Source organism: Gymnodraco acuticeps, unplaced genomic scaffold, assembly GCF_902827175.1.
Source record: "Gymnodraco acuticeps unplaced genomic scaffold, fGymAcu1.1, whole genome shotgun sequence".
NCBI lineage: Eukaryota > Metazoa > Chordata > Actinopteri > Perciformes > Bathydraconidae > Gymnodraco > Gymnodraco acuticeps.
The window spans coordinates 52,440-76,827 of NW_022990756.1; the positions used below are offsets into that span (position 1 = coordinate 52,440).

The window sequence follows — 24,388 nt, forward strand, 5'->3', positions numbered from 1 at the left end:
GTGTGAACGCGATCTGTACTTAGTTCATGAGAACTAAAGAGTTCTCATGAACTAAGTGCTGATGAACCTTTGTGGGAAAAGTACTGCGGTGTGAAAGCGCCTATTAAGGCATATTCTAAACATTTTAAAATTTGCATGTCAAAACTTTGACCCCTTTAAAAAGCAAAATCTCAATTTTATATTACAAAAAATGAATTTGCAGGTTTAACTTTTTGACCTTCAAGGTAAAACCCAACGACAGAGAATATTTCCGTGACTCGTTTCAACAGAATTCACATTTTCACACGAACCAATAAGATTGTCACATTAAGATGCTGCCAAAAAACCACAGTGCTCCACAATGGCTGCGTGAAAATAAATTAAATAAATAAATAAAAGGCGTGAATGCGGATTATTCCTTTAGATTTTTTGGTCAAAGGCTGTTTGATGATGCAGAAAGGCTAGAAAATAACTGCAATATCTAAACTACACGTGTTTCGATGATAAAACAAGCTTCTCTCAATCCTGAAAAACAATCTTCCTCCTCCTCTTCCTCTTCCTCCTCTCCTACAACCATTAGTCTTTATTGCTTGCATGTTAATACATAAACTTCTCTCCCCCTTATTTCACAGTCAGACTCCAGCGTGGATCCAAAGGTTTAAAAAACACACACTAAGCACGACTGCTGAATTTCTTTTTTGAACAAAAACACAGACTCCAGTTATTGGGAAGAGACGGGCTGCTGGTGTTTTCAGGGTGAAGCAAGTCTTTGGAGTTTCATTCTATAAGCCGAGACGATGGAGCCTGCGGGATTTAGCAGGATGTTTTCACACACACACACACACACACACACACACACACACACACACACACACACACACACACACACACACACACACACACACACACACACACACACACACACACACACACACAAACACACACACACACACACACACACACACATACACTGGCACAGATTATCAAAATAAATACCCTGGAAGCTTGGCACTAAAGAAACTTCACTTTTGAAAGAAATCTTATAAAAAACTATTGAATAATCTCAGACTACTCCTGTGTGTCCTCACTATATTCTGTCTGCCGATGAAGGTCACACCAATGTCGTAAAAACCTCTGAAGGACCAAACTACCACTGAAACCATAGAGCTTTTTTCCACAAGTGCACATCTAAAAGAAGTATGTAACATGTGAGCTGCCGTCTCTTCATAGCGCCTCTTTTTCTTTCACACAATCTAGTCTAGTTGCCAGCACTGTGAACTCAGAGATGTTGAGTACCCCAAAGTTTTATGTCAGAAATGTACAGTACGGGTCCCCAGCACGTAGAAGCTGCCGGATGCTAACTTGCATGTGTTGGGCAATTCGCACACAACAAGCAAGCAAGTTGCATTAATGGCATTATAGCCGATGTGGACTACAGTTAACAAATGGCTTGTCCGGTTTGGACAATTTTGGAATGGTGGTGGGGGTTATTGAGGATACTGAATCAATTTTTAGCATAAAAAATGGCAGTTTTAATCAGAAATTGGCCATATTTGTACTCTCAATGGGCTGATTTTGACTACCATGAGTAGTGTTGCGAGCATTGGATATGGAGAGAACAAGATGATTATTATCTGTCCAATCCAAACGATCCAGAGTCCACTAAAACTTCCACATCGACATCAATATTCATCAAAATCAGCCCCTAGGGACTACAAATATGGCCTCTTTCTGGTTAATACCGCCAATGGATCCAAAAGGAAATGGACTCAGCATTTTCAATAATCGCCAAAACCACTGCATATGCTAATTAACACAACTTGTGCTAATTGTGCAAATTGGCCAACATATGCAAGTTAGCATCCGGCAGTTTCCATGAGCTTGGGACTCGTACTATACATTTCTACCATAAAACGTTGGGGTACTCCGCATTTCTGGGTCCAGGACTCTACGATCTGACAAACGGACCAATCAGTGACCTCTGGGGGTCAGACTGAAACTCCTCTCTGTGAGTCTCTCTACCTCACAGCTGCAGAGCGCTGCTGACCCTCTGGTCCAGGCAGGGGCCCGGCGGGGGGGCTCCTGAGGGCCCCTGCAGGCGCTGCAGCTCCAGGATGCTGTCGATGGCGCTCTGCAGGTGTTCGTTCAGCAGGGGGTCCTCCTGCAGCGGGCGAGGGAGGGGGGCGTCCGGACGGGAGCATTTTACCTTCGGGGCGTTGACTTCTCTGTGAGGAGAGCCTTTAATCTGCGGTGTGGAGAGAGGTTTTAGTTTGGAATCTGTGTCAGGGATATCCTCTGGAGGGTGGGCTCCGTTAGGGGTCTCCTGGGGGGCCAGAAGAGGAGGGTGAGGGCCCAGAAGAGGAGGGTGAGGGCCCAGAAGAGGAGGGTGGGGGCCCGGAAAAAGAGGGTGGGGGCCCCCGTTGATCAGCTGCCCCTTGTGGTCCCGTTTGAGGCCCTGTTCGCAGGCGGAGTTGTGCACCACCTTCCTGGAGCCGGACTCGTGCTTGATGGTGAGTCTGAGGGCCCCGCGGGAGCTGGAGCGGTACGTCTTCAGACCCGGTGGCCGATCCGAGAGCCGGGGCCAGGAGGCTGGGGGGGAGGAAGGGGGGAGGGAAGACGAGGAGGGGGTCATGGCCGACAGGAAGGACTCTGCAGGGACAGGAAGCAGGAGGTCAAACACACTTTAAAGTTCTCCTATTATACTGTTTTTCATCAATATATCATAGGTCTCAGATATATCCAGAACCTGTCTCTGATTGGCTGAAACACCAAACAGATCATTGCAGCATTACCCATAATCCCCTCTGTTTCAGCCCTGTTTCAAAAGTGCTGATTCTCTGTCTGTTACTTTCGATGAAAAGAAGGAGCCCCTCCCCACGCCCCTCTGAGAGAGATTTGGTTAAAAAGAACACAATAGCCGCTTTCACACCAAGTACTTAGCCAGTACTTGTCCCCGGTACTTGTTCCCCCCGAACTCTTTAGTCCCTGGAACTGTCCTAGTAGATCGCGTTCTCACCGGAAATAAGGCCCCGTCCACACGGAGACGAAACCGATTTTGAACCAAAGTCAATTTCAAAAAAGTCTTCCGTCCAAACGAAACCGCTGGAGACGCTGTAGTACATATGCAAGTGGCGCCACAAAATATACCAAAAGCAGCGAATAAGACCCCCGAGCATGGGCATAAGGCATAAACAAACAAACAAGGTAGAAGATGGCGGATATTAGTGCAAGAAGGTAGCGTCTGGAGCACGAACGCAACCCTGTGATCCGCCATTGTTGTTGGCGAAACGCATCAGCAATGACGCGGGGGTGAGCAGGAGAGGCGGGGCTATGGCGTCATCGATTCAGGAAAATATCGTATAGGGGCGTACACACGGAGCCGCAAGCGTGTCGTGTCCAGACTTACCCACTGGGAGCCGGTTTCAAAGTTTATCGGTTTCGGAGCGGCTCCGTTTCGGTTGCGTGTGGACGTCTCTATACGATAAAGAACTTTAGCGGATACAACTGAAATCATCTCCGTGTGGACGGGGCCTAAGTCCCAGAGGGAGGATTAGGCAAATGAAGCTGCATTTATCTGTGACTTTCTGTTTGTGTAAGAATGTGTGTGTGTGTGTGTGTGTGTGTGTGTGTGTGTGTGTGTGTGTGTGTGTGTGTGTGTGTGTGTGTGTGTGTGTGTGAGGGGGGGGGTCAGTGAATCAGAGTGGCAGGTAACGTTTTACTGGGCGTGGTTTGCAATTCGCCCTGCCAATCAGAAATTGTTAGCGTGGCCGACACACCCACGAACCATTTACTCCCCAGGAAAGTAGGCTACTAACTCTACTAGGATCTGGGGGTGAAAAAGTTTGCGCGAACTAGGGTCTAGGCCCAGATCCCTTTTGGTGTGAAGCCAAATCTCTCCCACTTATCAGCGTAGTCCGGTGTGAAAGCGCCTATTGGTGCTCTAGGAGGAGATTCAGGTGATAAGGTGTGGGGGGGGGGGGGGGGGGGGGTTACCTTGGTTGCTGATTGGCTAATGGTTACACAAGACCAAACATCGTTATGACATCATAAAGTGGCCAAAATCTGATCAGCTCATTTTCAGACAGGTTTTTATAGAAATGGATCAAAAAGAGAGAGAATCTTTGTTCCTGAAACTTTCAGAGTCTCTTTCCACAGAGGGGACACATGTTGATGTAGAAGAGACATGAAGAAGAGGAGACACATGTTGATGTAGAAGAGACATGAAGAAGAGGGGACACATGTTGATGTAGAAGAGACATGGAGAAGAGGGGACACATGTTGATGTAGAAGAGACATGGAGAAGAGGGGACACATGTTGATGTAGAAGAGACATGAAGAAGAGGGGACACATGTTGATGTAGAAGAGACATGAAGAAGAGGGGACACATGTTGATGTAGAAGAGACATGGAGAAGAGGGGACACATGTTGATGTAGAAGAGACATGAAGAAGAGGGGACACATGTTGATGTAGAAGAGACATGAAGAAGAGGGGACACATGTTGATGTAGAAGAGACATGAAGAAGAGGGGACACATGTTGATGTAGAAGAGACATGAAGAAGAGGGGACACATGTTGATGTAGAAGAGACATGGAGAAGAGGGGACACATGTTGATGTAGAAGAGACATGGAGAAGAGGGGACACATGTTGATGTAGAAGAGACATGAAGAAGAGGGGACACATGTTGATGTAGAAGAGACATGAAGAAGAGGGGACACATGTTGATGTAGAAGAGACACGAAGAAGAGGGGACACATGTTGATGTAGAAGAGACACGAAGAAGAGGGGACACATGTTGATGTAGAAGAGACACGAAGAAGAGGGGACACATGTTGATGTAGAAGAGACATGAAGAAGAGGGGACACATGTTGATGTAGAAGAGACATGAAGAAGAGGGGACACATGTTGATGTAGAAGAGACATGAAGAAGAGGGGACACATGTTGATGTAGAAGAGACATGAAGAAGAGGGGACACATGTTGATGTAGAAGAGACATGAAGAAGAGGGGACACATGTTGATGTAGAAGAGACATGGAGAAGAGGGGACACATGTTGATGTAGAAGAGACATGAAGAAGAGGGGACACATGTTGATGTAGAAGAGACATGAAGAAGAGGGGACACATGTTGATGTAGAAGAGACACGAAGAAGAGGGGACACATGTTGATGTAGAAGAGACACGAAGAAGAGGGGACACATGTTGATGTAGAAGAGACACGAAGAAGAGGGGACACATGTTGATGTAGAAGAGACATGAAGAAGAGGGGACACATGTTGATGTAGAAGAGACACGAAGAAGAGGGGACACATGTTGATGTAGAAGAGACATGAAGAAGAGGGGACACATGTTGATGTAGAAGAGACACGAAGAAGAGGGGACACATGTTGATGTAGAAGAGACATGAAGAAGAGGGGACACATGTTGATGTAGAAGAGACACGAAGAAGAGGGGACACATGTTGATGTAGAAGAGACACGAAGAAGAGGGGACACATGTTGATGTAGAAGAGACACGAAGAAGAGGGGACACATGTTGATGTAGAAGAGACATGAAGAAGAGGGGACACATGTTGATGTAGAAGAGACATGAAGAAGAGGGGACACATGTTGATGAATGAAGAAGTGGATTTTGCATAATAGGTGACCTTTAAGAGAAGTTTTAATGTATCTTATCTCTTATATTTTATTACTTTTACTACATTTGAACAGTGTGGTATAAGTACTTTTACTCAAGTAATAAAACCACTGATTAAAACATATTTTCATACACAGCTGTAATAATAAAGTGTGTGTCTGTGTGTACTGACCGGGGTCTCTGCGGACCCTCCGTCTGTCCTCCACTAACGCACATCGCTCGGCCTGAAGGAACAGACGCTCCAACATCACCATCTCTGCAGACGGACTCTCCTGCTGCGGGGACACACACACACACACACACACACACACACACACACACACACACACACACACACACACACACACACACACACACACACACACACACACACACACACACACACACACACACACACACACACACACACACACACACACACACACACACACAAAGATCTAGATTTGCTCCAAACAGTCCTCAGAAACCTAATCTGTTATACGACAGTGTGTTAGGTCGAAATAAAGTATCCATCGAGGTTTGTTGAGATTAGAGAGGTAAATTAACAAAACAAAAACTAGAATATCTTGAGATTATAAACTCATACATTGCAAGAAAAAGAGATTCAATTGGGACATGTACAGTTTGTGTTCAGAGGTAGAAGAAGAAAGCTTTTTATAATTTCTCACCCATAAAGTGCATATATAAAGGTCTCACCTGAGCCTCTCTGACCAGCAGCTGCCTGTATTTGTTCACCATGTCCTTGGTGCGTTTCAGCAGGAAACCTGACACCGTTTCAAACTCCTGATCCACTGAGAGCACACAAACATCTCCAGTCACAAAAACATTCTGAATCTGGAGAATTTCCCGAGCTAGTATCTTCATCAAGACACATCAAGTATGTATGTGACTGAATTATCATTTAAGTCATTCATTAGGAACCTAAAGGTCCCCTATGATTCTGTTTGTCATCAATATATCACAGGTCTCAGATATATCCAGAACCTGTCTCTGATTGGCTGAAACACCAAACAGATCATTGCAGCATCCCATAATCCCCTCTGTTTCAGCCCTGTTTCCAAAGTGCTGATTCTCTGAAAAAGAACTCAATGGTGCTCTAGGAGGAGATTCAGGTGATAAGGGGGGGGGGGTTACCTTGGTTGCTGATTGGCTAATGGTTACACAAGACCAAACATCGTTATGACATCATAAAGTGGCCAAAATCTGATCAGCTCATTTTCAGACAGGTTTTTATAGAAATGGATCAAAAAGAGAGAGAATCTTTGTTCCTGAAACTTTCAGAGTCTCTTTCCACAGAGGAGACACATGTTGATGTAGAAGAGACATGAAGAAGAGGGGACACATGTTGATGTAGAAGAGACATGAAGAAGAGGCGACACATGTTGATGTAGAAGAGACGTGAAGAAGAGGGGACACATGTTGATGTAGAAGAGACGTGAAGAAGAGGGGACACATGTTGATGTAGAAGAGACGTGAAGAAGAGGGGACACATGTTGATGTAGATGAGACGTGAAGAAGAGGCGACACATGTTGATGTAGAAGAGACGTGAAGAAGAGGGGACACATGTTGATGTAGAAGAGACATGAAGAAGAGGGGACACATGTTGATGTAGAAGAGACATGAAGAAGAGGGGACACATGTTGATGTAGAAGAGACGTGAAGAAGAGAGGACACATGTTGATGTAGAAGAGACATGAAGAAGAGGCGACACATGTTGATGTAGAAGAGACATGAAGAAGAGGGGACACATGTTGATGTAGAAGAGACATGAAGAAGAGGGGACACATGTTGATGTAGAAGAGACATGAAGAAGAGGGGACACATGTTGATGTAGAAGAGACATGGAGAAGAGGGGACACATGTTGATGTAGAAGAGACATGGAGAAGAGGGGACACATGTTGATGTAGAAGAGACATGGAGAAGAGGGGACACATGTTGATGTAGATGAGACACGAAGAAGAGGGGACACATGTTGATGTAGAAGAGACATGAAGAAGAGGGGACACATGTTGATGTAGAAGAGACATGAAGAAGAGGGGACACATGTTGATGTAGAAGAGACATGAAGAAGAGGGGACACATGTTGATGTAGAAGAGACATGAAGAAGGAGATTTTGCATAATAGGTGACCTTTAAGTTACCAGCTGCTGTCCCTATTTTAGACACATGGTTCATTTTGAAGAGACAGCAAAGGCTATATGTGTTTATACATGTTTAAATCCTTGTCCCCAGCCGCTCCCTGACCTGTGTTGAAGTGCTGCTGAGTCGGCAGCTCTCCGGCGCAGCAGTGGAACGGCAGCAGGCGAGAGACGGCGTCCTGCAACGAGGGGAAGCCCGGCCCGGAGAGAGAGGCCTGAACCGAGGCCTGGTCCGAACACAACCGCTGCTGGAACCTGGAGAGAAACACAGAAACACAGTGAGATCAACTGGGACCTGCAGACTGGTGAGGTGATGCAACACGGCATCGACACATAACATACATAAAGTCGTGTAGGATTAAAGGATAAAAGTCAAAGTCAACTCTATTGTCAATCTTCCAGTTTGTGTGTACAGAGAGAGAGATCGGAATACTGTTTCCCACAATCCCGAATATAAAAACAAATGTATATAAAAATATGTATATCCTATATATACACAGACAAAGACACATTTTTACATGACCTAAATAAAAACACAACAATCATATGTACAAAATAACAGTCACTTCAATATTTGAGAATGTACATTAGTGCAAGACTGTCCATAGCAGCGTAAAAAGTGTCTGGATTTGAGTGTCTGAGTGTGTGGGCTTTAAAAAATAAAAACATTTAATTAACAGAAGAAGATTTAATTAAAACATAATAATAATGAATGATTCTTATGTTTTTCTTTTTTACTTTGAAATCATGTATGAAAGCTCTCTAGAAATAAAGTGTATTATTATTATATGAATAGTCCTCTCACCGGTGCCTGCGTGTTGCTGGTGTGAGATTCTCTCTCTGTGGAAGATCTGCAGGCTGACAGAAAACAAACACTTTTTATTAAAAACTAACTTTTGCATGTACATTCATTGTGTTTTAAGTTTGCCAAATATTAAGTTAAGTATTTCAATGTATTTCTATTTTTAAAATAGTCTAAGTGTGGGATGCACTGATGAGCTATATTCAATAAAGGTAATAAATATAATGTAATAATATCTCTTTTTTTAAGTTGAATGATTTCATCGCCCTGCTGACAGAGTGTCTCCTCTGTTTCTCACCTTGGTGCAGGTCTGCAGGCTCCTCAGGGTGGGGGTCCGCTCTCTGGGCTCTGGGGGCCCCTGACCCTGACCATGACCCCAGGCTGCAGGAGATGATGGCTGGAGAGAAAACGCTTCAGGCTCCACGAGCAAGGCAGCTGTTGGCTCTGCAGAGACACAGTGATGGTGATTATATTACAGATTACATGGAAGTCATCGGAATACTTTAGTAAGCACTTTTAATATAAAAACTAACAGCATTAGTTAGAATGAAAAAATGCCATATTTTGAGGTGAGTAAATAATAAAATGTTAATGTTCTGGTCAGTTTTGAGAGTTTCACTAAGTTGCAATTTGTCTTGGTGATATCCATTACATGCTTTACGCTCCACACCTGTAGCGTCCCCCCTTGAAGACCTCATGTGATCAGGTAATCATTGAGAGAGTAACTTTAGTCTAGTTTCATATTTACTAAGATGTTAGCTTGCTTGTTTATTGTTTGTCATTTGATTGCGTAATCCCGATGGCATGTACTGATACTCACTGTGTTGTGTGTGCTGTTGGACAGGGGGGGGGTCTCCTCCTGTGGAGAGACCTGAAGACGGGGGATCAGGCTGGGGGGGGGACGGAGGCTGGGAGACAGAGGACTGGACCTGCTTCTGGTTCTGGGGAAACGAGGCCTGTGAGACATGGATCTGGATCTGGTCTGAACTCTGAGGTGGGACGAGGGGAGAGAAACTTTGCCCCTCTGCGTCCTGAAGTGGGGAGGGGGGGAGGCTGAGAGACGTGTCTTCGGGGTCGAGGGGGATCGGAGAAGCTTCCAGGTTCTGGACCGCGGGGTCCTGGCTCTGGGGGGGGGTCTCTCTGTCCGGGGAGGAGAGGGTCTCCATCGGCAGGTCTGCAGCCAATAGCTCAGAGGAGAGAGGGGGGCTCAGAGCAGCCTGTGGAGGAGAGACACATTTTCTACACTTAACATAGCTTTTCTTTATCTATCTGAAACCTTAATATGTTCACTTACCTATTTCAATTGATGCTACTAATTTTTTAGACATGGATGTCTTGATCTTTAGTTTAATTTTCTCTACTTAACATGTTAGCTACTTTCTGTATGCAGCTGCTGTCGAGTGTATGTTGTTGTACGTTGCAGCCTGCTTTATTGTTTTTTCAAAGTTTCTGTCAGCCAAATAATGCCTGTTTCTCTTTTTTCACTATGGTAAGAATGTATTCATTGAATCATTGTCTGCATGCATTTCATTTGTTAAAGTACAAGACAAGACAACGGATATACTTTAATGTAAAAATCATATTTATGTGAAAAGAAAAAGCAAGAAATATAAATAATAAATCAATTAGAATCAAATAATTAATAATAACAAAATAACACAATAAAGAATGATATTATTAATAGTATAGAATAGTATACAAAATAAGTTGGAATAACTAGAATAAAAATAAAAGGAAATAAAAAAATACATAAAATAAGTACTAACAATGATGACAGTATTTACATGTTTAAACTGTTAAGGGACCAAAGAGCTTGTCATAAGAGATCTCCTCCCCTTAAAGACCAAATATAGAAAACACGAGAGGTACTTTACCTAAATATCCAAATCAGATCAGTATGAAGTGTTAGGGCTCTGACCTGTTGCAGATGTTGGATAAAGGCCTCGTTCTGACTCATGAGGGGGGTCGCCTCCTCCTCTAAGGTGGTCACATCTATGGGGGGCATCAGGAGTTTCTCCTCAGCCGGGTGGGGGGGCAGCGGGGCTTCAGAGGGGGGCTGCAGGACGGTGATTGCAGGAGGGGGGGGGGACTGCAGTTCTGCAGGTGGGGGCTGCACCGTCACCGGCTGCAGGACCTGAAGGAAAACAAGCATCAGTGTTTATGTAAAATATGGGCAGCAGTGCATCATGATTTAACTGTATTATACGTTTTTTATTATATTAGAGTGAACATATTTTGAGTTTTGGACTGACGAGATACTTAAAGGTGGGGTAGGTAAGAATGGAGAAACCAGTTTGAGTGCGCTAGAATTTGAAAATACACAGCCGGAATAAATCTGCCACTTCCTTCAGACTTCCTCACAGAGCCCCTCCTCCAACACACACGAACGCGCACATGACCAATGAGGGCACGAGATGAGTTTGTGCCCAGATGGAAGGCTGACAGGCAGGTAGGCCATCCAGTTACTTTAGCCGGGCCGGCTCAGATGATTGGTCGTGCTTTTTACAGCGCCACGGCTTCCACAGATGACATATTTGTATGGATTTTATGTCAAAGCACTTAATGTATTCATTGCTATCGGGATGTTAAGAGCATTCCATGGAATATAACAAAAAGTGTATCTTGAGCCGGTTTCTCAAACTTACCTACCCCACCTTTAAGACATCACCTTGGACTTTTGACTAAAGGTGCCATTAAAGGTGGCCACATCAACCAGCTCTGACCAGCTCCTAGGTCTACCCCTCGGTCTCTTCCCAGCTGGACGTGCCTGGAACACCTCCCTAGGGAGGCGCCCAGGTGGCATCCTAACTAGGTGCCCGAACCACCTCAACTGGCTCCTTTCGACGCGAAGGAGGAGCGGTTCATGACTGAACTTCTCACCTTATCCCTAAGGGAGACGCCAGCCACCCTGCGGAGAAAACCCATCTCGGCCGCTTGTATCCGCGATCTCGTTCTTTCGGTCATGACCCATCCTTCATGACCATAGGTGAGGGTAGGAACGAAAATGGCCCGGTAGACAGAGAGCTTTGCCTTCTGGCTCAGCTCCCTTTTCGTCACAACGGTGCGGTAAAGAGACTGCAGTACCGCTCCCGCTGCTCCGATTCTCCGGCCCATCTCACGCTCCATTGTTCCCTCACTCGAGAACAAGACCCCGAGATACTTGAACTCCTTCACTTGGGGTAAGGACTCATTCCCTACTTGGAGTGGACAGTCCATCGGTTTCCTGCTGAGAACCATGGCCTCAAATTTGGAGGTGCTGATCCTCATCCCAGCTGCTTCACACTCGGCTGCGAACCGATCCAGTGAGAGCTGAAGGTCGCAGACCGATGAAGCCATTAGAACCACATCATCCCCGCCGCGGCTTCGGCAATAGAGGCTTTGAACACCGCCCACTCTGGTTCAATGTCCCCAGCCTGCACAGGGATGCCAGATGGTGATCAGTTGACAACTCCGCTCCTCTCTTTACCCGAGTGTTCAAAACATACAGCCTCAGGTCCGATGATACGATAACAAAATCGATCATGGACCTTCTGCCTAGGGTGCTCTGGTACCACGTACACTTATGAGCATCCTTATGTTCGAACATGGTGTCTGTTATGGCCAATCCATGCACAGAAGTCCATTAACAAACCACCACTCCGGTTCAGATCAGGGGGGCCGTTCCTCCCAATCACGCCCCTCCAAGTGTCTCCATCATTGCCCAGGTGTGCGTTGAAGTCTCCCAGCAAGACTAAGGAGTCCCCTTCAGGAGCCCCATACAGGACTCTTTTCAGGGTCTCCAAGAAGGCAGAATACTCTGACATGTGTAGCAAAATCAATGTGAACTACTAAAGGAACATCAGCATGTAATTATTTGTTCTGACCTGTAGGATCTGCTGCAGCGTCTCCTCGGGGCCCCTCTCCTCCTGCACCGCTCTCTCAGGCAGCACCACCACAGAGGCCTGCTGCCGGCTCAGGGGCCCCTCGGTCTGTAGAGCAGGGGCCCGGGCAGCAAAGGGCCGCCCCTGCACCACCGAGGGTCCGTTAACAATGGAGATGGAGGTGAGGTCGGGGGGAAGAACTCCTGAACTGTTGATCAGGGTGATGTGGTTCCCGAGCGCCGGGCCGTGGACCAGGGTGCTGCACGGCCCCCCCGCAGCGTAGGCCCCCGGCATCTGGAAGACAGTCGGGGCCCCTGACTGCAGCTGTAAGGGTCCGGAAAGAACCTGCCGGAGCGCCAGCTGACCTGCAGGGGAGGTGAAGCTGAAGTTCAGCTGCCGGGGGGGCACCGTGAGGATCTGAGGGGTGGAGGTGGGGGGCACCGTGAGGATCTGAGGGCCACCGGCGGAGGACCCCAGCAGGGGCCGAGCTGCATGTTGGGAGATAGTGACGGGGGCCCGGCCCTGGAGAAGGTACTGGTTCTGGCCTTGGAAGATGTGAGGCTGCAGCAGGAAGGATCCGGGGTTCACCAGCTGCAGGCTCAGCTGTTTGGGGAGGTGGGGCTGCGGGGGGGCCACAGGCTTCTGAGGGGGGGGGGAGAGTACGATGTTGGGTGAGGCAGCCCCGGGGACGAAGGTGAGACTCGGAGCCTGATTCTGTTTCTGTTTCTGCCCCGGTTGTTTTGGGCTGATCTGGACCAGACGGGGCTGGATGCTGACTGGCAGCTTGGACTGGATGAGGAGGGGGACAGGGGCCCTCAGGAGGGGGGTGGGGAGGGGCCGGGGGATGGCCCTGTGGAGGATCATGGAGCTCAGAGAGAAGGTCTCGGGGAAAACGTTCCCAGGCAGGAGCCCCATCAGCTGGGCGGCCGGCTTCAGGGAGGGACAGCCGGGCCCCACAGCCAGCAGGGAGGGCTGGGGGGGGTCCACCGCTGCCTGGGTGTCCCTGGGTATGAAGGGGGGCGAGTACAGCGACAGGTTATCCCCCCCGGGATCCAGAGCCATGGTCTGCTCCGTGATCTGGGCCTCCTGGAGGCTCTGCTGCAGGATGTCACACTGCACCCCCCCCTTCTTCCCCTCATATCCAGTCTGCACAGGTGTCGTCCCCCCCAGCTCCTCCTCGGGGTCCTCCTCACCCTCCGGAGAGGACAGGAGCGCCTCCTCCAGGAAGGACAGATCCACACAGCCGGGGGGGGGCGAGTCCGGGGGGTCGCTGCCATCTCCAAGCAGAGAGCCGGGGCTCTGCAGGATGAGGAGGAGGATAATATTTTATAAACATAGTTTTATAAGTAAATATAAGTCAAATGTGCAATAAATAAAATGTTGACAATTTGATAAAAATATTTTTGTAATCATAAGAAAAAATTGCAATACGAACACAAAATACATTATAATAAAGTATAAATTATTAACAAGAGCAGTTACGTAATAATGTGCGCTTTGTACTATAATATCAATAAATATGTATCTTTGTATAACAATTGGTAGTGAATGAGTATTAATAAAGATACCGATGTAAACCAGAGGTATTACAGCTAAGGTTTTCTATCTATCGCTCATTTGGATCTGTTTTTTATTTCGGTATTATATTTCTGAAATAACATTTGTCAGTTTCCTGGCACAGAATCAGAAATCAAGTCCTCTCCCGGGACAGAAGCAGGTTGTGGTGACGCTGCTGTCTGGATCTAACTCACCGGGGCGTCTGTGAAGAGTGAACCCCCCCCAGAGGAGGAGTTAATGAGCAGGTCTTCAGTCTGCAGCTGGGGGAGGAAATCAGACGTTTGGGTGAGAAATGATCGCAGTATTACGTTACAACTCTCTTTCACATCTTCCCAGCGCCAGCCCTCCTTTTCACACGGCGGCGGGCCAAGAAATATCCCATCTCCAATTCTTCATTTGCACTTATTGATTTCTTTATTTGAGTCGCTCTCTATTTAACTCTCCTCTGTTACCTCATTGGTGCCATAAAGGAAGTCGTTCAGGGCTTGGGGGTCACTGCGAACACAGAGAGAAGTCAGAGTAAAGATCTGTTTCTGTGCAAACTAAGGATTAAGAGGACATTAGACCACATTCAATCCTATATAACTAAATAATAATAAATACTTATGAATGATGTTCAGACAGACTTACCACAAAACATCAAGTAGACAAGTCCCATCTTCATCCTCCATGTCAACTGAGAATCCAATCATATTTTAATCATTTGAAAAAAGGATAATTCAGCATTAAACACATATTTACTGTTAATATGGCTGCAAATAACATTTTATATTTTTTGGGTTTAAGTTATCATTCCAATAACAACATGCTGCTTTTTCAAGTTTAAAGAGTCCTCTCCTGCTGATGTTCAGGTGTATATCAGTATGTAGTGTCTCTACTTTAAAGAGTCCTCTCTTGCTGATGTTCAGGTGTATATCAGTATGTAGTGTCTCTACTTTAAAGAGTCCTCTCTTGCTGATGTTCAGGTGTATATCAGTATGTAGTGTCTCTACTTTAAAGAGTCCTCTCCTGCTGATGTTCAGGTGTATATCAGTATGTAGTGTCTCTACTTTAAAGAGTCCTCTCCTGCTGATGTTCAGGTGTATATCAGTATGTAGTGTCTCTACTTTAAAGAGTCCTCTCTTGCTGATGTTCAGGTGTATATCAGTATGTAGTGTCTCTTCTTTAAAGAGTCCTCTCCTGCTGATGTTCAGGTGTATATCAGTATGTAGTGTCTCTACTTTAAAGAGTCCTCTCTTGCTGATGTTCAGGTGTATATCAGTATGTAGTGTCTCTACTTTAAAGAGTCCTCTCTTGCTGATGTTCAGGTGTATATCAGTATGTAGTGTCTCTACTTTAAAGAGTCCTCTCCTGCTGATGTTCAGGTGTATATCAGTATGTAGTGTCTCTACTTTAAAGAGTCCTCTCTTGCTGATGTTCAGGTGTATATCAGTATGTAGTGTCTCTACTTTAAAGAGTCCTCTCCTGCTGATGTTCAGGTGTATATCAGTATGTAGTGTCTCTACTTTAAAGAGTCCTCTCCTGCTGATGTTCAGGTGTATATCAGTATGTAGTGTCTCTACTTTAAAGAGTGCTCTCCTGCTGATGTTCAGGTGTATATCAGAATGTAGTGTCTCTACTTTAAAGAGTCCTCTCCTGCTGATGTTCAGGTGTATATCAGTATGTAGTGTCTCTACTTTAAAGAGTCCTCTCCTGCTGATGTTCAGGTGTATATCAGTATGTAGTGTCTCTACTTTAAAGAGTCCTCTCTTGCTGATGTTCAGGTGTATATCAGTATGTAGTGTCTCTACTTTAAAGAGTCCTCTCCTACTGATGTTCAGGTGTATATCAGTATGTAGTGTCTCTACTTTAAAGAGTCCTCTCCTGCTGATGTTCAGGTGTATATCAGTATGTAGTGTCTCTACTTTAAAGAGTGCTCTCCTGCTGATGTTCAGGTGTATATCAGTATGTAGTGACTCTACTTTAAAGAGTCCTCTCCTGCTGATGTTCAGGTGTATATCAGTATGTAGTGTCTCTACTTTAAAGAGTCCTCTCCTGTTGATGTTCAGGTGTATATCAGTATGTAGTGTCTCTACTTTAAAGAGTCCTCTCCTGCTGATGATCAGGTGTATATCAGTATGTAGTGTCTCTACTTTAAAGAGTCCTCTCCTGCTGATGTTCAGGTGTATATCAGTATGTAGTGTCTCTACTTTAAAGAGTCCTCTCCTGTTGATGTTCAGGTGTATATCAGTATGTAGTGTCTCTACTTTAAAGAGTCCTCTCCTGCTGATGTTCAGGTGTATATCAGTATGTAGTGTCTCTACTTTAAAGAGTCCTCTCCTGCTGATGTTCAGGTGTATATCAGTATGTAGTGTCTCTACTTTAAAGAGTCCTCTCCTGCTGATGTTCAGGTGTATATCAGTATGTAGTGTCTCTACTTTACAGAGTCCTCTCCTGCTGATGTTCAGGTGTATATCAGTATGTAGTGTCTCTACTTTAAAGAGTCCTCTCCTGCTGATGTTCAGGTGTATATCAGTATGTAGTGTCTACTTTATAGTCTTTCATGTGTTGGAGCGCCTGCCAATAGGAGCGCAAGTGTTACATAGTGATGTCACTATGTTAGGGAAGTAAACAAAGTTCCAAGAGCCTGAGGAGCCATTTTTAAACTGCTCTATGTTGCTGACCAACAATCCAAAAAGCAGAGGAATTCAATTTACAATGGTATAAAACTGAGAAAAGTGTAAATTTTTCAGTATGAAAACATAAAATAAAGGTTAGTCTCAGGACAGGAATCAGTGGACATTTTAAATATAAACAAAGATTTAATTTCCACCCACTCTACTCTCTCATTCATGTTTTCTCTCCCTCACAGTGTGAATGGACCTACTTCATAAGTGAGAGGCTCCATACAGAGCGGCAGCGCGGAGAGCTGGTGGCGGCCTCATGGGAGGAGGTGGCCGGGGAGGGCTGCTGCCAGGCCCGGGTCCTCCCCCCTCTGCTGCGGGGACATCGCTGCTGCTGCTGGGCACGGTGGATGGGGAGCCTGCAGGTGAGGGGGAGGAAATGATGGAGTGGGGGGGGGGGGCACAAACACCACATGCTGTCAGCAGGTCACTTGAGTTTACCACAGCCCAAACACGGTGAGACACTACATCGATCAATACATCCGGTTTCTCCAGACATATCTCATCATATTGACGGGGGAAATGAGAGCTATTGTTGCAGACATGTTCTGTAAACAACACCTCCCCCCCCCCCCCCTCCCATGCGTCTTGGATGTGTGCTTCCTCATGGCTGAAAGCAATGTGTTCAACCCAGCATTACGCACTGTTTTGCGCACATTTAGCAGGGGAGGTGCTTTGCAAAAACAGACAATCCTCCTGCTCCTTCCCCGCTGCTACTGACACATTTCTGTTTACACCACGACCCCCGCATTGACACCCTCCAGGTGCCCGCATCGCCCAATGAGATCCAGCAGAACGACCCTCATCCATGAAGCTGCAGCATGGAGCAGGGTGCATCTGTAGGTTACGTAAGGTGACTGTGTCCATGTGAGATTAACGCTCCAAACGGTGCAGGATGCCGCTGTTTCTGCTGCTGTTTATGATTATCTGCGAGACTGTGTGAGAGAGAGAGTGTGTGTCTGTCGTCTGCTGTAAATCAAATCGCGCTAACAAAAGATGCCTTGTGATAAATATGATTTCCACGCTGCCATTCCCCTTCATCGTTAAGAGTAATTCCGCAATTGAGAAAAAACAAAGCGAGAGGAGGGAAGAGGAGAGAAAAACTCACCCCTTCTTTGTGGTTTATTGTCCTGTCAAGCGGGCCTCTGCGCCATCGATTCTCACTCAGCGGTCCTTTCAGATGCTAAAGGATAGAGGGGGAGGTGGGGGGTGTAGGAGGAGGAAGAGGAGGAGGAGGGGGGTACCAGGGTGGGTGTGAGAAACAGACTGGGAGAGCCCGTCATAACACAAAAGGTGGTATAAAAAAAAAATAGTACCGTGAGGAGGCTATGCATGAGAGGAGGCTGGCCGAGGAGGGAGCTCCTTAGGCGGCGAAAGTCTTCAAATGTCCCGCTCTTCAGTGTGGAGCTCTTTCATCCAGATGTTTTTTAGGTGCGTTTTATTGATTTGTTTCTGTTGTGCCCTCAAGGCAACTGTAAATAGTTTCTCAGGCAGACTTGTTGAAATCAATATTTAGAGACGAGCCAATGGGCAGGAAGACTGCAAGCACATTGATCCCTAACTATAACGTTATTTTATTGTAATCCCTTAATCTATTTGGAAAGCCCAGAAAACGAAATATTTTCTCCATATCAAAACAATCAATACAGTGGTCAATAACCCAGTTGGAAGAATTGAGCGGAAAATGACAAGCTGAACTTTTTTTTTAGAGCGATTTGTTGCCATTAAAAGCATATTTCACATTTTGAACATGGTGCTTGAAAAAAAGAAAAGCACTAAAGAATCTCTAGAGAAATATAATTTCATAGATATTTAAATATTCCAGGAAATTAAACTCGTTTACCAGGCAGTCAAATCAAAATAGTACTTTTCTTCAAGCTATTCAAGAGATAAACAGAAACATGGAGAAATTAGGAATATAGAAAAAGACAATATAGAGGATAGAAGGAATACATTGGGCCCAATAAGAAAAAGAGACACTTTCATTATTTAAACGAAATCTTTATTAATAAGGCAAACATTAAAATACAAAATGCACCTCCGGATTCATGAGAAAAAAACCTTTTAAAAAACTTGTGAGAACACGTCACTTGAACAGCAGTTACAGAACAGAGGCGTCACTTGGCCGCCTGCTGGGCCTGGCGACGCAGCAGCACGTAGATCTTCTCCTTGATCCAGTCCTTGTTGTACGGCTGGTACGTCTGCGTGTCCGTGCGGTACCTGCGCACAGAATATCATATTTAATCTATCAGAACAACAAAACTGTATTTAGAGCAGGGGGAAATCTGTTTTGTGATCCATAGAAGGTCAAAAGTATGAGTGAAGTAATAAAGATATGTTTTTTCATTATAAATACACATAAAAGGTTAAAATACAAGTATTTCAGTTCCAATACCCTTAACCTGTTCATGACTTTAAAATATAATCAGTGGCCTCTGGGAGCCAATCAAAGGGTTCAATTACAGTCATATTAATGATGTCACCCGTTTGTTAAACTTACACCAAACAGCTGAGGTCGGCGAGGTCATCGATGAAGTCGAACAGCTGGCTGATGTCGTACGTTATCGACGGGCTGTTGGGGTTCATCCTCTTTAAATGCTCCTCGTACATCTTACACACACCTGAGATACAAGATGCAGGAGATTACACATCAACGTTAAACATCAGCATTTCAAAAGACAAATGGATTACTTAACTGGATACTGTTTTGATCCCTTATGCTGATTAATGAATATGTTAAAACTGTAGTAACGTCTCCCAGGTGTTTGATATTAATTTGTTTTGATCGTTTTTGTGTTTGCTTTCACCTGACACTTTACAGCTGCTCTCCAAAACCTTCCAATGACTACAAGATTATTCATTTATGTGGAGAATAACTGTAAAGCCACATTTACACCTTCTGCACAGACTAGCTTACAGGGAAATGTTTAAATATGTTATACTCTGTGCTTGCTGGTATTCTACTTCTGGCATCAGCCCCTCAAAGTATTCAATTTACTTTTCCCATTTGCAAATGTGTATTTAGCTAAATGCCATATAGAAATGGTCTGGTCTTGTGCTCAGGGGCGCAAGGGGGGTGCTGAGGGCGCTGCAGCACCCCCTAGCGGCAGGCAGGCGGAGCTCCTCTGTCTGCACTTTTTTTTTTTTTAATATATTTTTTTTAATTTCATTTAATTGTGCCCGAGATATTTTATATATTATTATTCAAATGATAATTTTAAACTATATAATGAATTATTTAGCTTCTGGGAAGAAAAATAAAAAAGATGTGGAAACAAAGTGTTTTGGTCGGCTACTTTTAACGACGCACAACAACACAAGTGACGAGTAACTGACATGGCGCAAAAACGTATCTCGGAATTCTTTCTCACTAAAAACGCTAAATCTTCTAAAAAGATTGAAATAGAAGATGCAGGGGATTATTACGCAGAATCTGTGTAAACCAGGAATTAGCAATGCTTTGATAGCCTACTTCAATTAATGTAAATTCCACATAGTTGGTCAAATCATATTTTACATCTTAATAGTGTGTGTGTGTGTGTGTGCTCGCGCTTTTGTGATTCGTGCGTAATTAGCACCTCCACTCAAAATACCTTCCCGCGCCTCTGCTTGTGCTGCACAGTGCAGACACTCACTGGCATTAATCCTGATTTAAAGACATTTAAAAAAAAAATGTAATTACTTATTTCTCAAATTACTTGGAATATGAACGTGCCTGCTTTCATTCAGACCGTCTTCCCCAAAATAACCATAACACCTTTATGCAAGTATACAGAAGCTGAACAAATACATACAAAAGTGTTTAAAATTCAGACTCAGGCTGGATTGGAAGTTCAATGAAAGTGGAAAACTCAGATAAGATTCCCGTTGCGACTTTTACAGAAAGAGAACGCTTGGGCATATTCAAACATAAGACAAAAATCAAATGTAAATCTGCCTTTTTATTCATAAAGTAAATGCCAGTAATGGATATGATATCATGCTGCAATGGAGGGACGTGTAGCTAAAGTGTTAAGGGTGCAGGGCAAGCATCTGTATGTAAGCCACAGAGGAGTGGAGGTGTCATTAGAGGTGACTGTAGGAGAACGAGTTCCACTGCTCCTAACACTAGGATATATATAGGATATATTCTTCAAAAGAACAGGAAGCCTCACCTTCCATGCACTCGTTGACGGACTCATAGTCAGCGTACGTCCTCCCCTCTGGTCTCTTGGTGGGCTGCACCAGCAGGATGGTGTGGGACTGAAAACACACACACACTTTTAAAACACACCTAAAATATATGTTATTGTAGTTTATTAGGGATGGGTATCGTTTGAAATGTATCGATTCCGATTCCGCTTCTCATCGATTCCGGTTCTCATCGATTCCCCGTTTCGATTCCAAAATTGTAAAAGAAAGAAGTCAAACGTTTAGATAACAAAAATATCTTTATTCTTTTAAGCTTTAACTGACATGTTTACAAATAAAAAATATACATGCAATACAAATGTATTGCACAATAGCTGTGCTTTATTTGAACTGAAAGCTATTAACAGGCATTACGCTGTGCCTTGTCTTTTTCTTTCTTAGTGTAGTGGAGCCTCACTTCAGAGCGTTTACCGCGACCCATCTTTGGTGTTAGGAAGTGACTGAGCTCGTGAACTGTCTACGGGAGGGCGCGGGGAGCCTCGCTGCGGGGCAACTGTGGACCTCTATCGCCTGTCAGCGCAACTTACATGATGCCGTTTAAAAAAATTAAGGGCGGTGCCGGCCGTCAGCGAACCGAGCCGGCCGTCAACAGCACGCTGACGATCGGCCGTTCTGTGATTCTCCAGAACACACAGATGGCCAGTCCGCCCTTACCCTGTATTCCACCGGGTCACCGCGGCGCAGACGGACCCGGTGGAATACAGGGTCTACTGCGTTTAGGAACCGTTAAGCAGAACCGAAAGTGTATTTTGTACGGGTACCCGGCATTTTCCTATCGGTTCTCGTCTGGAACCGAGTTTCGGTTCCTAACCCTATAGTTTATTGATCTTTGTTTTGTATTAATCTGAATTGGTAAAGTAGCTAGTAGCTAGAGCAAAAGTAGTATCTGGATAAAGAGTCAATTTGCCTCAAACAGTGAAGTAGGAATAGCAGCACATGGAAATACTGAAGAAAAAGTACCTCTAGTAAATATACTCAGTCACTTTCCACCACTGATGATGCTTTAGGTCTTAGAGGAATATTATCAGTTCAATAATTAACGATAACCTCCATTAGTCCCGTTTCGTTTGATGTTGTTCCCTTAACAAGTAGCTACCCTTGTAAGATAAGGGTAAAGCCAATAACCCAAGACAAATCTGTGTTTTTCCAGATCACTAAGCAAAAAAATGCACACCCAGTGGTGTAGTGTAACAAAGTACATTTACTCAAGTACTGTACTTAAAGTGGACCCATCATGCTATATTGGAAAATATATTGTAGGGCCATACCTATACTAAACATGTCTGTGAAGTGTTTTGCTTCAAATACCAAACAGATCCCCCCCGTTGTAGCCATGCCTCATACTGCTCATACCCCTCTGTTGCAGCACTGTTAGAGAAACGCGGATTTTGGGTCCTTAGCTTGAAAAAACAAAACAAAAGAGGAGGCGGAGCTAATGCCTGATCAGAATTCTACCAGAGATAAAGTTAAACTCTGCTGTGATAAAACGCCATCCTGTTCTAAACCACATCAAGGATTATTTCTGAAATAGTATGGAGCTCAAATGCTTTTTCTCTTGTGGGTTTATCACAAGGTGAGTTCCTTTTTAAAAACACATACTCTCTCCAGTACAGGTTAGCTCTGAGTGTTAGCGAGGCTTGCTAATGTAAACAAAGACGAGATTACGTCCAAAACACGTCAGGCATTGTTTCCGATAGCAACTCTATGTGGGTCTGGCAGCAAATCTGGATCAGCTCCGTTGTACCCCCGATTTTAAAAGATTTGGGTACGGAGGAAAAGAGAAAGGGTTTTATTTTTATGACGCTGCGTGAGACACACCGGTGACACGTATTTATGTATAAAATACATCAAAAAGTGCATTTTGCATGATAGGTCCCCTTTGAGTAAAAATGGAGGTACTTTACTTGTGTATTTTCACAGTATGCCACAATACTTTTACTGCACTACATTTTGTAGGCAAAGATTGTTCTTTGTACTCCTCTACAATTATTTTACAGGTAAAGTTACTTACTACCATTACTTATACAGAATATAAATTAACTGATACATGATTGTATAGTGTATAGGTTAGGTTACCCACTAGTATATAAAGACATCCAATAAAGCCCACATTTACGAAGTGCAACATTGAAGAGATTAACACATAAATGCATCAATAACTATAATACAATAATTAAAATATATAGTGCTTGAATGGCCCATTGTGCATAACAAGTTATTGGTACTTAAAGTATATATTGATACAAATACGATAGTACTAATTTGAAAGCATGACTTTTACGGAGTACTTTGACACGTTAGCATGGCTAATTAAGTACATCATCTGAGTACTGCGCACACCTGAGCCTAGAGCTGAATCTTCATGAACATTAGCTGACATTGGTTCAAAGCGATAAGGAAGTAGTTTAATAACTGTGAAATATACACAGAGGTATGTAGCAGTACATCTTATCTTTATCAGTCTCAGTGGCATTGAGGTTTATTTTCTGCAGCTGCTCAAACGTCCACCACATTGATGCTAACGTTAGCATTCAGCTATTTAGCCTTATTATACCTCTTCATATAAAATAAAAACCACACAGTGATCAGACTAGCAAAAGCCTTCAAGAATTCAAAGACATATATGATCTAAAAATAGTTTCAAGACGTACTAACCATGATTTTGATAGTTTTTCAGAGCAGGTCCGTGTCTTCTTCGTTGCTTCTTCTTCACGGAGGAGTTAGACTGTGACACCGGAAGAACAACCGGCTAGTTATGACTGGGGTCACATTTTGCTCAGGTAACAAATCAGTCTTTTTCACTGACGCATAGATAGCAAACAAACCAACGGACAATACATAAGTAAATAAAGGAGAAAACAATAAGAAAAAACAATAAGAAAACATTAAACAGTACACAAGTATTGAGGACAGAACATGAAATTATTATAGATAAATAAATGCATAAATAAATGTAAATACGGAAATAGATAAATAAATAGAGGAATACATCAATAAAATAATGTAGAAATAAATACAGGAATAAATAAATAAATAAATGTAGAAATAATTACAGAAAAAAATAAATGTGGAAATAAATAGAAGAATATATAAATACAAGAATAAATAAATGCATAAATAAATGTATGAATAAATACGGAAATAGATATATAAATAGAGGAATAAATAAATAGAGGAATAAATAAAAATAATAATAAGAGCAAGGACTGTCTTATATGTGCGCAGCTCCACTTGCTTGGAACAATCTTCAGCAAGAATTGAAACTGAGCAATCTCATTCCTTTGCATGTTTTTAAAGCTAGGCTAAATTAAATGCTTGTTGATACTATGGGCACTTGTAAATGTCTATAACTATGTAAATGTATCCTGTAAATATAATGTATGATGTCCTTTATTGTTTTATGTTTCATGTGAAACCTATATGCTGCAGGTCTCCCTTGAAAAAGAGATCTATGATCTCAATGGGACCAATCTCGTTACATTACATTACATTACATTACATTGCATTTAGCTGACGCTTTTGTCCAAAGCGACTTACAATAAGTACATTAAATAAAGG

General features: G+C 43.9%; 2 protein-coding genes across 3 annotated transcripts; both read right to left on the reverse strand.

Annotated features, from left to right (window-relative positions):
- Window positions 1–8: 8 nt before the first annotated feature.
- On the reverse strand, window positions 9–18,010 carry si:ch211-168d23.3 (BRD4-interacting chromatin-remodeling complex-associated protein). 2 transcript variants are annotated; one of them, XM_034232256.1, is made up of 15 exons: window positions 17,956–18,010; window positions 17,748–17,822; window positions 16,843–16,998; window positions 14,607–14,652; window positions 14,429–14,471; window positions 14,171–14,236; window positions 12,423–13,718; window positions 10,478–10,693; window positions 9,380–9,776; window positions 8,858–9,003; window positions 8,563–8,615; window positions 7,864–8,012; window positions 6,314–6,408; window positions 5,790–5,889; window positions 9–2,628 (listed from the first exon to the last, which is right to left on the reverse strand). In XM_034232256.1, exons 4-15 carry the CDS (start codon window positions 14,645–14,647, stop codon window positions 2,003–2,005), a joined length of 3,228 nt encoding a protein of 1,075 aa, XP_034088147.1. In that variant the 5' UTR covers window positions 14,648–14,652; window positions 16,843–16,998; window positions 17,748–17,822; window positions 17,956–18,010; the 3' UTR covers window positions 9–2,002. The 2 variants fall into 2 exon arrangements, with proteins under 2 accessions (XP_034088147.1, XP_034088146.1); XM_034232255.1 differs by having other exon boundaries at window positions 5,790–5,892.
- Window positions 18,011–18,619: 609 nt separating this feature from the next.
- LOC117556761 (enhancer of rudimentary homolog) lies at window positions 18,620–23,621 on the reverse strand. The gene is made up of 4 exons (XM_034232260.1): window positions 23,486–23,621; window positions 20,794–20,881; window positions 19,140–19,260; window positions 18,620–18,859 (listed from the first exon to the last, which is right to left on the reverse strand). Exons 1-4 carry the CDS (start codon window positions 23,486–23,488, stop codon window positions 18,757–18,759), a joined length of 315 nt encoding a protein of 104 aa, XP_034088151.1. The 5' UTR covers window positions 23,489–23,621; the 3' UTR covers window positions 18,620–18,756.
- Window positions 23,622–24,388: the final 767 nt, after the last annotated feature.